The sequence below is a fragment of the Rousettus aegyptiacus genome, unplaced genomic scaffold, assembly GCF_014176215.1.
Source record: "Rousettus aegyptiacus isolate mRouAeg1 unplaced genomic scaffold, mRouAeg1.p scaffold_m13_p_12, whole genome shotgun sequence".
Lineage (NCBI taxonomy): Eukaryota > Metazoa > Chordata > Mammalia > Chiroptera > Pteropodidae > Rousettus > Rousettus aegyptiacus.
The window spans coordinates 17,074,670-17,087,430 of record NW_023416287.1 but is presented as its reverse complement, the minus strand read 5'-3'; the positions used below and the strand labels follow the sequence as shown (position 1 = coordinate 17,087,430).

At 41.2% G+C, this 12,761-nt stretch overlaps 1 protein-coding gene across 2 annotated transcripts in view; it reads right to left on the bottom strand.

The window, feature by feature from the left end:
• Positions 1–1,669: 1,669 nt before the first annotated feature.
• The window catches only part of NDRG3 (NDRG family member 3), a 57,462-nt gene continuing 46,370 nt past the window's right edge, over positions 1,670–12,761 (bottom strand). For both annotated transcript variants that reach the window (XM_016148315.2, XM_036229441.1), the window contains 7 exons: positions 12,623–12,726; positions 11,495–11,560; positions 11,321–11,372; positions 7,886–7,933; positions 5,760–5,795; positions 5,623–5,674; positions 1,670–3,284 (listed from right to left, as the gene is read on the bottom strand). In XM_016148315.2, the coding sequence (XP_016003801.1) occupies positions 3,103–3,284; positions 5,623–5,674; positions 5,760–5,795; positions 7,886–7,933; positions 11,321–11,372; positions 11,495–11,560; positions 12,623–12,726 (540 nt within the window). In that variant the 3' untranslated portion in view covers positions 1,670–3,102. The remainder of the gene's footprint in view (positions 3,285–5,622; positions 5,675–5,759; positions 5,796–7,885; positions 7,934–11,320; positions 11,373–11,494; positions 11,561–12,622; positions 12,727–12,761) is intronic.

The following is a 12,761-nucleotide window of genomic DNA, read 5'->3' as shown; positions in this document are numbered from 1 at the left end:
AGGAGCACCAATCCTGGTGACAAAAAGATTGGGGACCACTGCATTAGGGGGCTTAGTATTCCTGGAGGCAGTCACTTTTTAAAACATAAAATGACCCACTGCACTGAAATAGCTCCTGCCTCCAGCTTAAACTATGTAGGCTTTTTTGGGGGGCTGGCCAGCGGGAACATACCCCTTTTTCCCAGGGGAGACTGGTTTGAGATTTAACTTCAGGAACTTGGCATGGAGAGGAGCCACACTGGAGGTGAATGCTCTATAAGAAAATTTTAACCACCGCATTTGAATGGGTGACAGCTACTGACAGATGTGGCCTGTGGCAGAGAGGGAACTAAGCAAAGGCTCACCCTCCTGCTCCTGCCTGCATGCCACTCTGATGTCCATTACCTCATCTGCCAGGTAGACTTTTAGACTGGCCTCAAGGTAAGGTCCACAGAAGCAGGAAGTAGGGATTCTTTGGACTAAAAAAAATCCCACATTATACTTTCTTTCCACTCAGGAAATCACCTAAGTTTTAATTTAAAAGTTTAGCTCTGCCACTTATTAGTTTGTGACTATTTCCATAAAAATGACTAGTGTGTAGCTCACTGGGTCGATAGAAGGAATATAAAGGAAGTTGCTAAGGGCCTAACCTGTAAGTAGGTGCTCAATAAAAGGCTGAAGAAAATATGCAGATGCATTGATTTTGGAAGAACTGGGAATTTTTCCTAGCTACATGGCTTTGGCCAAATCTTGTAACTCTCCTCAGCTGTTCCTTGTCTATAAAACACTGCCCACTTTGCAAAGTCGCCCTGAGAACTGGGTAAGACCATTTATATGGAGAGCTTTATACGCTCATCATGTGTAGGGTCTACCTGGCTACTTCCTTGCTTCTCACAAAGTAGGCACCCAAGATTTTTTTGGACTAAACAGGAAGGAAATGAAAATGAGAAGAGGAATGAGTGCAGCAAAGACCAATGAGGTGCATTCAGTTGGGGCCTGACTCCAGGCACAAATCTAAGGTAGGAAAGCAGGTGACCATCCATGCTGAGTATGGCCAAAAAGGCTACAGCAATGAGGGTTTTAAGAGCAACCGTAACCATCAGACCACCTCCAGCTCTGGAACTGTGTTGGCCTGCGAGGTCGGAAACTCCGCTTGATGACCTGTATCTGGTCCATGTGCATTTGTTTCATCTCTTCATGTCATTTTACAAGTTTCTCCCACAGACATAGCAACCTTGATGTACTATGGCAGTAGCAGCTCCTGGATCCTAATATTGACCCAAGATGGTGGCCTGCTGAACTCATTCTTCGTGGGTACAGAGACAGCCATTTCTGGAGAAATAAAGCCTGGTCTGTCTGAGGAACCAAGTGGTTGCAGATTCTCACTGAAGGGTGGGACTCAGCAACCCCACACATTGCCAAGATCTCAGCTTCTACTCCCATCACAAAATGCAAAGTCGGGCTTCTCATGATTCTTGGTTTGAGGAAAACAGAAGTGTGTCAGATGCACTTGGAATTCAATCCCTGCCAGGCTTCTGGTATGACCTTGGGCAAATTATTTATCTTGAGTCTTCGCTGGGTGGGATAATCAAGTATGTAAAAACGCCCAGCACGGAGCCCATATACAGTAAGCCTGGTCCCTCCCTGAGCCCCAGTGAGTGGCTTGAGAGAAATAACACCAGCGACCGGGTAACAATTAGACATATACAGCTTTATTTAATAATCTGTAAAAAGTGGTACTCTGGCAGAGTGACGCATTCCCTATCTCAACAGAAAGCGAACGCTATATGTGAAAAGCCCCTTCCTAAGATTTGGAATTGTGTCACCCTGCACTTACATCTTGATGCCCTCAAGAGCTGGGGCCTGGCTCTATGGCAGTTGGTTTCACCCTCTACCCAGTGATATACAACAGTAGACTGAACATAATCTTACCTGAACAGGCTAGGCTGCCCTTACAGATTGGCCCCTTCCCTCCTACCTACAAAAGAGTTCACAGGATTAAAGGTCTTTCTGAGAAATGAGTTCTATCTCACTTTCACTAAGTTTCCATTAAGTCTGCTTAAATCAAGGTTATACTTATTAAATATGATATTCTGTTAATGTCTGTTCCGCTCTCCCCTGTCATTTCCTTAACACCTACATAACTTTCAAGCCACAGCTCTCCCTTTTTTGAGGATGAAGGGATGGAGAAACACTCTCCATTGTAGACCTGGGAGGCACTTCTTGTGGACATCTGGAAGTGGTATCAGATACTGCAGCGACGGTTTTGCTCCAGGAGAGCGAATGCCTGGCATTTTGTTTTTCACCTTCCTGTGCTACAAGAGTCCGGTAATTAAGCCACACTCAGCCCTTGGGAACAGCTTCTTGTTGCATCAGAACCTCATCATCCATGAGCTTCCAAGAGTACATATCCCTCCCTTTTGTTTACAGAATAGTGTATGTAAATTCATTTGAACAGAAGGAGGTGGCTGGCCATCATTCCCGCTTCTCTATGTAACAGGCTCCCTTTTACTGGTCACGATCAATCAATAGTCCAAATAGTAATTATGATCTTCCACATTCCTCAGAGCTGCTCCTTCCAGGAGTCACTCTGAAAATCCTACTGACCAATTTGGAACCAAAAGAGAATGCAGTGGCCTACCCAACCTAGAAATCTGTTCTGCATACTTCCCCTAAAAACATCATTGAAAATGAAAAAAAAAAGTCCCTTTTTTTTGTTTTTTGGGGTTTTTTTTTTTTTTGCAGAAGCTCTACAGGAAAGCATGTCTAAAATTACAGAACTATGCACACACAAACACAGACACGTGTGCTCACACACATACATCAAGATCAAAGAATCTTATCAGATACATAGTTGGGAGAGCATGGGGTAAAGTTGACAAGGAGATCTGATCAGCTAAAGATGTTGGAATGTTACAGTAATGTCATGGAAGTGGTTCTTTGTACATACAAAAGGGGTGGGGGCAGGCAGGCAGTGAATAATAAATCCAAGATACTAGAGAGTAAGAGTCAGTGGCCATGCATGAGTTAAAGACAGATGCCAGTTTGCTGGATGAAATGTTATATTATGGAGTGGCTGTTTGAAGGAGAATGGACTTGCATGGTCCAGGGAGGAGCATCTGCTTAGCAGGACACCTCCATGGTGTGGTGTCTGTCCAGAACATCAGGGGACTCAGAGGATTCTTGAGTTCCATCTGACTGATTGCTGGTGAGAGATCGGCTGAAGGCACTTTCTCCAGAGCCGATACTACTTGAGGTTGAGTGGGTTCGTGATCGGACGAGCCGGGTCATGCTGGCAGATGGTACTGTAATAAAGAACCAAAACCACTAGAATATGGAGCCCTGGTTAAACTCAATTAACCCAGAAGTTTCACCAAAGGCTTTCTGATTAGTGTTTCCAACCCATTTAAGGTGACACCCAAGACAAGACACAGCCATCTTCACTTTGTATTATTTGCTCTAGGTGAATGGCTATATGTAAGGCTGCTTTAATCCTTTGGATCTGGTTGAAATCTCAGCTGATTCTAGTACAAAGCAGAACAAAGGGAAACCTAAGTCTAAAGTATAGCCTCCTAGCTATGCCCACACCATTCATAATGAATAATTAGGAAGGAGGCTTTGGGAACCCAAAAAGATAATCAAAACCTGCAGTGCATGCAAGACTAAACCAAAAGAAAGACAAACCACACGAGTATGGAGGTATTTCACAAACACAGTGCAAGCCCGATACAACAAGACTACCATCCGTGTCCACAGGCTATCCGTGCTACCTGGGGAGGAGACATGTAGGAAGATGTGGGTGCAGGGAGGGCTGGTAGGCCTGGAGCTGGCCTCTGCGCAGGCTGTGAGGTATAGGCTGCCTGAGAAAGAAGGGCTCTGGGGTGGATGTTTAACTCAGACTCGGGTTCTGCCACTGCTTTGAACCTAAGGTCCTTCCAGCTTGGCCAGTATAGGGCCTTACCTGACATAAAATTCCTGCCTATCTTCCTGAGGCACTAGCCATTCCCCCAGCTGTCATTTCAATGATGGGTTTAAAGATGCCATCACCTGCATCTGGGTACAGGCTCTGACGCTATTTAGAATCAAGGCTGCCCTGGAGGTTAATGCAAGGATCAACAGGTAATGGTGGAAGAGGAGCCTATAAATTTCAGCTACTCCTGTAACTCAGCTGGGGACGACGAGAGGAAGTCTGGTTATTACTACCCACTCCTGTCTTCCTTTCTGGGGGCCCAGGGTTGGATCTGTAGGCTAATACTCTTGGGGCACAACGAGCCACGTTCTATCGGGCTCTCACTGCATAGGAAAACCGCGGACATGCTGCAGGCAGCCAATGCAGCCAAGAGAGCGTGGCTGGGAGGCAGGGGCAGGGCCAGCACAGAGGAAGGTACCTGACTCGGTGCTCAGGTGACTGAGCTGCACATACGGGACTGGAAGCAGGTGGATACAGGAAAAGGCAGGTTAGTGACCTAAGAGTGCCAAGCGGCAACCTCAGCTGCCTAGCAGACACTGACAGAATACTTTAAGTCAGAAATCAAGATTATTTTAAGGTTTCAGAGAAGAGGTGAGGCTGACGGATTCTTCAATAACATCTCAGATGTTATATCCCTTGACCAAAGGTAACTGTTTTCCCCTCCACTATAAACAGCCATCCTGCTTTGGATCAAAATGGGCTGGAAGATAGTTTGTTTCCTAGGAAACCTAAGAGAGAACCAGACAGGAGAGGGAATCCTGCTCCTCCCAGTGAGCCAGGGGGACATGGTGTGGGCTTGGTTGGTAGTGGATCACACACAGGGATCACAGAGCCACTCTAGACAACATACACATCTGCCTGCCAGGTACAGGGCGGTACCCAGGGGCCCAGCTACTGCCCAGGCAGCTGCCCAATGGCTATTATCCACACCAATACCAAAGACAAGAGAAAACCCCCACATTGGGTAAAGAGCTCTGTACCTGGGTGGAAGAATTTTTCTTCTTAAAACTCCAAAAAAGGCGCAAGTGTGGATTTCAGTGACAAATGATAAAGCTCAGAGCCTCACAAAACAGAGAAACCAGGACAGCAGCACATGATATGAACACATCCTTGAACTCTCTCTAAAATACTTTGCAAGTTCATCTCTTGTGGTGGAATAGATTTAACTGAAATGACTACCCTTTTCTTCTGGAGTCCCTGTTTTGTTTCTCTAGGCCAGGAGTCTTTAACCAGCTGACTTCAAATGTAAATCATAATTTCAGATTCACAGCTCGGACAGCCTAAGCTCCAGTGGTTACAAATGTGGGCTCTGGAGTCAGACTGCCAGGATTTGAGTCATAGCTATGCAGCTAAATTGTTACCCTAGGAAATGTGGTTACCCTCTTTGAGCCTGTTTCTTTTTCTATAAAATGAGACTAACAATAGAACTTACCTCTTAAGGTTATAATAAATACAGAATACCTGGCATATAACCCCTCTAAGTGCTTAATAAATGTTAGCTCATCTTATACATGTGCCTAGATGAATGCTCCATAAATATTTTGGTTTCCACTTGACTTCAGGCTAGCTAGCACAGAGGATTGAGAATTGTCCTGAGAACTGTGGGCTCCCACGAGATGTCAAAATGACTCCAGCATTAATAAATCTTTGCTAGAAAGTTGTGTACTACTCACTGTAGCCCATGCCCTGCAAAAAGTACTTGAAGGCCTCGGTGAGCTTCCCGGGCTAGAGGGACAAAATAAGAAGTCATTAATCTTTGCACAGGCAATGAGGTACAGTCAATTGGGTGCTTTAAAAATACTTTCCTTACCTGAACTACTTGAGGCAGTCCACCACAGTCTGCCATCTAGAAAGAGGAAATACATGGAAGTCAACTGGAACTTATACTTAAGGGAAATACTTTGACTATCCAAGAGTCCTTTCAAACAGGATAGGATTGAATTTTAGGTTCCTTAATCTAATGTTTAAGTGCATCCAAGTGTACATCTTCTCAATGCACTTCTAATTAAATTTTTTTTTGCGTTACCTCAATGTACTCTTATATAAAAAGACTTAGATCCTCGCAATAACCTTGGATAGAAGCCTGAAAAGATGCATTCAATACAAATTAATCAGCAAGGTGCAGAGCCTGGCTTTCAGGCCCATGGTGGGAATTTTCTGTCTGGGGTAACAGTGAAGTTAACCATGACTTTTAACGATGGTTCTGCCTTCACTTGAAGAATATTACTTTTAGAGTCCTCAGTGTGACCCTAACTTCTCAGGGTTCCATGCTTTCTAAGTTCCCTCTCAAGTCTATATTATCTTTATTCCATGACTAAGGGAATTTCTCAAATCAGGTGATGTTGAATTTGGCCAACTTGCTTGGTCAGCCACTTTCCTCTCACAGCTAGACTTGGTGAGCCTCTCTCTCATTTCATAAATCTTTACAGCTGGTTATTCTCACCTGTGCAAGTATTTCCAGAGTAGGGCTCTGTTAGCATGCATCAGAATTACCTGGAAGACTTGTTAATGACTCAGACTCTTAAGTTCTTGCCCTGTGGATTCTAGGGTGAGAGTCAAGAACTTGTAATTCCAGCATGCATCCTGGTGATGCAGATTCTGTTGGCCTGCAGAGATCACTGTTTCTAGAGTATAATGGCCAACCGTGAGCCCACCTCTTCCAGCTGTTATGCATTCTGTACTCCGATAATATCCTATTCAGGCTGACTGGCATTTTTAAAAGAGACATGAACCCTGTGGTTTCTATTCACTAGTACGAAAACTTTCTTTGAGTAAGGGGCTTATTTAGCAGATGGAATGCCACAGAAGGCACAAGAATTTGAGATTAACAGGAATAGTCCCCCGAAAATTCTAAGAGCAGGAATAAACATTTAACCTGATTTAAGTATAAAATACACCTAACTGGCACAGGTTATAGTTTCATGAAGTTTAAGAGTCAAATCCAATTAGAACCATGAAAGAGTTGCCATGTCAGAGAGAGACTACTGGGAGAGACTATTTCCAAGCTTGACATCTATCAAATAGTTGGAGAGTAAGTTCACTCATGCTGTTGTGGATAGAATTTTTGCTCTGAAATAATGACATCCATGGCTACAGTACAGTTCAGTTTTGTGCTTTTGGAATACAGAATCAAACCTGCAGTAAAGAATTTAAAACCACATACTTAAAAAAAAAATCATATTTTAGACTAGTTCATCAATCACTTGGACCTCAGAACACTGAGTTTTGTCACCTCAGAGCATTAACCTCATGTTATATTTCCAGGAACTATGGGCTGCTTCTGGTGACAGCACTTCCCTTTCAAGCAAACTTGAAAGAGGGAAGAAAGCAGAGGTCTTTCAGGCTGAGAAAGCGGCAGTAAGCAACATAAGATCAGCACTTAAAGCTACAGTAATCCAAATTCAAACTAGGAAGTCAGGTCCCTGAACAATTTACTAGAGGTCCTGGAAAAATCAAGATTGATGCTCTTGACTGAAGTACAGTCCAAAGGGAGAGAAACTTGATACTAATCCTAAAAGTGTGGTACAAGAATTGTGCTCTATTTGCCCTGAGAAAGAAAATGCATCCATCCTCATCACTAGAATGTTATCAGAAGTTTCCTTGTCAAAAAGTTGAGGAAAACAGACACAGGGCTATAAACATATTAATGATCTAAAAATGTACAGGAAAAAAAAATATCAATATTTTTACTGAGGATTACCATTGTGTGGTAGGATTATAGGTAATTTTTAAATTATTTCTTCTTTTCTCTATTTCCCAATTTTCTACAATGAGGATATATTCAGGAAAAAAAAACATTTTTAAAAAGAGAGGGAGAGAGAGAGAAGGAAGAGTGTTCCTTCTTTCTGGGCAATTATTCCAAATATACAGTAATTTGAACCATGTATTATAAATTTACTCAAAAATGGTTGGCAATGAGGAAAGAAGATACATTACCTTTAGTAAAGTTGTATTTATAGGATTCAGGCGAGAATTGCATTCAACCTTAAAAAAAAAAAAAAAAAACTTAATGAACTGCGAGAAAAATAAGAAATAGCCTGGCATAAGAATGATCTTCCGGGATTAATAGCTCAGTCTAGAGGCACGTGAAACAGCCAAAGAAATTGCCAAAATATAAAGTGGGAGAGCTATATTTGTATGATGCACTTCATATCTGGTATTTCTGGGTAGATCTAAAAATCTGGATAATTTCATTTTCTGAATCTGTTATGAGTCTTTAAAGAACTACATATTGAATTTAATTCCTCCTACATGGGTGGAGTTATCTACTTCTTTAAAAAGTGAACTGGATTACGGCCATCACCTACTGGGGTCCTGATGGCTTCCCGCACAACTGGCCCTGACTAGCCCTGTGCACATCCCGTAACCATTTCTCACCCCCTTCCTGTGCCCTGCAGGTCGTGGGTTTGCCATTCCTTACACCCTGAGTCTTCTTCCTTGAAGTCTTTGGCTGCATCTAAAGTTGAACCCTTTATGGTTTTTCTCTCACAGCAGTCATCATACACAATGAAGCAACACAACCTTGTGTATTTACATGTTTGGTATCTTGTACTTTTGTATCCACAAAGGCAGAGACCTCAAAATAAACATTTAGAAAGATAAATCTAGGTTCAGCAATGTTTTATGGCCAATTTGATCAACTGGATCTCTCCTTTTACACATGCTTGCCAAATACACATATACAAAACACTCAAGAGTTTGGAATCTAGTGGGGTGAAAACATAATACAAGGCGGAATGACATCACTTTAAAATTTCACAACTGAGGTGAGTGAGTATAGCAAGAGTAGGGCTTCTAGATAGAAAATAAGAAGGGGTAAGTGTTTCGCGGTTTCCAGAGTCAGGGGGAAAGCATAAGCAAAGACCCAGGGGATGTGAAGTGAATGTGTATAATACATGTGGGGTTACAGAGGCAAAGGTGGTGTGAGGATGCAAGCGGGGCGAGGCTAGAGAGGCAGACTGAAGTTGGCTGTGGAAGGCAAGAGCAGAAAGTTTCTGAGGTGACAGGGTTTGAGCTGTTTTAGGAAAGTACCCAGTAGTGGCCTGTATAACAGACTGTAGAGGCAGTGAGCCAGTTAGGAGTTACTGAAATTACCTAGGTGAGAACCAGCAATACAGCTGAACTTTTGCTCTGGGAATTGTTGACAGTAGCATAAAAGCCAGGATCACCAAATCAAAGTTTTTGCTCTATACAAATGAAAATGCAGGCAGTGATAAACAAACATACCAGTTTACTATAAAATATGCATTAACCCTAAAGGATAGTATTTGAAAACTGCCAGGCACAGTGCTTACCAGATATGCAATACATACTTCCTGGAAGAACAAACTCCAAAGTCTGGATTTAATAAAAGAAATCATGCTTTCTGTGGTGTACCACTTTGTAATTTCTATAACTTTACGAGAAGTCTCCATATTTGGTAGGCCAAACACAATGATTGTTTTATGACATGTCTACTTTTTCCCAAGCTCCCAAATGCAAAGACTCCATCTTATTCATTTTTGTATTCTCCATAGCATCGAGCAAATTGAAGCTCAAAAAATGATGCTGAATGAATAAGTGAGCAAGAACAGCTATCGACAGTGACCAGAACTTGTGGTTTCTTCATGCATGAAAAGCCCTTTAATCCCTACCAATTTGTGAGATAAAGTGCTCTGGCTGGGGAGCTAGGTCTGAATCTGTCTAGAAGAGCATCTACTTTGTGGTACAAATAAGGCTCCTGGAATCCTTCCCTACTAACACCGAAGGTATGAAAATCGGAAAAAGGGACCTTATGTTTATGGGCTAACCTATAAAGTCTTGGAAAATAATTGGAAATGTTACTTTAAGTTCATGTTAATTTAAAAAAGACAAATAATGGCATTATTAGGGAATTCTGATAAGGATATTTTCTAAAATCAACACTATCTTCCTGTTTTAAGTACATGTTTATGAAAAAAATGTTTTGGATAGATATTTTCATACACCTATCTCTACCTTTTCAGCCAGAAAAGAGAGACCTTTATAAAACTCCTTCTTAGTAAATTAGGATCATCACTATAACTTTATTACTTTTGGGGGGAAAAACTGTTTTTTAACTTTAGGGTCACTCACCTCTGTGCTCAAGCCACATCATGTACTTTACATCAGACATAATGTTTTACAGAGCAATTCAGGGTGGTATGAATATATTCTAATGTCACATTTATCTAACCCTACAAACATTCCACCTGCCCCACAAACCTCCTGTGTGTCTTACACCCCCAATTAGTTATTAGACTACCTTTCTAAAAAGCCTTACTCCCTAACATTTTGCTCTAAATAGGAAGTGAAGCCTGCCAAAGAAAACCACAAGCAAATGCTAATAGACATATGCAAAACTATCGATTTCATTTGTAAATTAAAGTGCAAATTAAAGAAGTGGAACACCATTTTTAACCTATTGAATTAACTAACAGAATTTAAAAATCCAATGCTGGACAGAGTGCTGTGAAACAGGCACTCTTACATTGCTGGTGGCAACACAATGGTGTGGGCATTCTGGAAAGGAAACTGGCAAAAAAGGTACCAAGAAACTTATGAAAGTTTATGATTTTTTGACACATTAATTCCATTTGTGGAAATCTATCTCAGAGAAATAATCGAAGATTCTGGCAAAGATTTCATAAGGATGTTCAACAGAAACATTATTAAGAGGGCAAGATCAGAAGTAATCAACAGGAGAATGAGGTTAAACAAACAAAGGTACACTTACAAGACTGAATGTTCTATAGACATACTGTCTTTATAATATGGGAAAATGCTATCGGTAATGTTAAGTAATCAAGTCCCAAAATCTTGTATATCTAATACAGTTCAATCTATCTTAAAAAAAAAAATAAATAATAATAATAATAATAATAATAATAATAATAATTTGTCTTTGGGTAACTGGATCATGATTTTCCCTTCCATCTATTTCCCAATTTTTTCATATTTTCTACACTGGGCATATATTATTTTTACCAAAGTACTATGTGTTTGAGGAGGTAGAGAAAAGCATACATGCTCTCAGCAGGCTTCCAGCCTGCTGACACAGTTCCAGATTTATGGTGGCTGCAGAATGCCAAGGTTGGCAGAAATCTGACAACAAACAAATGGTGTTTAGTTATACTACTTGCCACAAAGTGAACTGCACCACACAAAACAGTATTGATCCCTTTCTCATGAAACCTAGTGATCAATGAGGAATTCATTTCCCAAAATGGATGATAAAGAGCAAACTCTGATATGTATAATAAGAAATAACAAAAACTAGTATTAGTCAACTGTTTCTACTGCATCAGCAGCAAGCTGCATATATTTTATTGCATTTTAATCTCATTAATCTTCACAACATCAGGGCATACTTACCACAGCCTCAACTGCAGGTGAATTGTCCCCTACCACCAATAAAGTAGAACACCTGAGGAAAGGCAAAATAAGTGGTGACACTCAGTAAGCTGCACACATGCGCCACTGAACACAGAACTCATCTATGAAAGGCAAATATATTTAGCAATATACAGGGGAAACTGAGAGACTTACTTTAACGTCTTTGATTTGTTGTCATTTTGGCCCAGCATGGGTCTTTCAATCTCCAGGTCTCTGCGTCTAGAGAAACAAAGGAAGCAATGCCCCTTTCAGGTAAATCATGGCAAGTCAGGTTATTTTCTGGTCATGAAAAATAAAATGTCAAAACTCTTCTCTCCTTCACACCTGAGGAAAGAGGCCCTTGTGCAATCTGTTCACAAGCAGCCATGTCAGTGGCATCCTTAGTGGTACAGAGCAGAAACAAGGCTTCTAGCTTAACCCTGAGGGACTCTGTGGGACGCTAAAAGAAGGCGACTTTAAAACTCAACAACATTACTGAAATCCTCAAGTCCTAAGTATTTAATTTTCCAGCTAGTTTATAGGAATAAATTCTTTAAGAGAAAGGAAACTTTTGGGGGGTAAATTTTCCTTGTAACTAACATAGTTTAGTGTAGTATTTAGTAAAACTTTCTGATCTCAACTAAAAAAAAAATGAGGCTCTGTTATATTGAGGAAGAACCTAGACAGACCGGGATCAATACCTGGCTTTACTCCTTACTGATTGTGTTACTGTGCGTAATTTACAACTGACTCATGTCCTCAATCTTTTTTCATGTACCCAGAAAGGAGAGTTAACATTTTAACCTCGGAGAAACTGGTCCCAAGATAAGAATCAGGCTCTCTCAGTGGCTGGGGCAGATGTGACAGGTTTTGGAACACACAAACAAGAGAATTTACTAGTGTTCACGTGTTACTTCTGCCTGATGATAAGATGTCAGCAAAGAGAAACTGAATGAAGGCCCAAGACTTCTACCTTTTGTCTCCCCTACAGGCATTTTTTTGTGCCACCTCAAATTGCATGTCTTTGTGCATGTACATAACTTTAGGTACAGTTTGTCTCAAAACACCTAAAAACCACAACTGGTATTTAAGTTTGCCTAGAACAGCCGTTGGTTCATTTGTCTTGAAATTGGTTCTCCTGTCTGAAAGCCCTTCTTCTTCTATTGTGGTGAAACAGTATGAAAGCAACCCCATCACAAGACATTGGAAGAAGTAGTTTATTTCCCTTTCCCCTTTCCCTTAAATGTCCATTATCTTTTTAGACCTGGTCTGCATTAGTGAAGGTATAGGAAACAACTGTACCCATTATAGGAAGCCAGGAAGAGATGTAGGTTTTCTTGGTTGATATCTTGGGCAATATGCAGTCTGTAGGTTTGAATCAGATCCAGGTTGGCCTGCAACTCTTCCTAGAACAATTGAAAGACACGGGTAAACTTTTGAG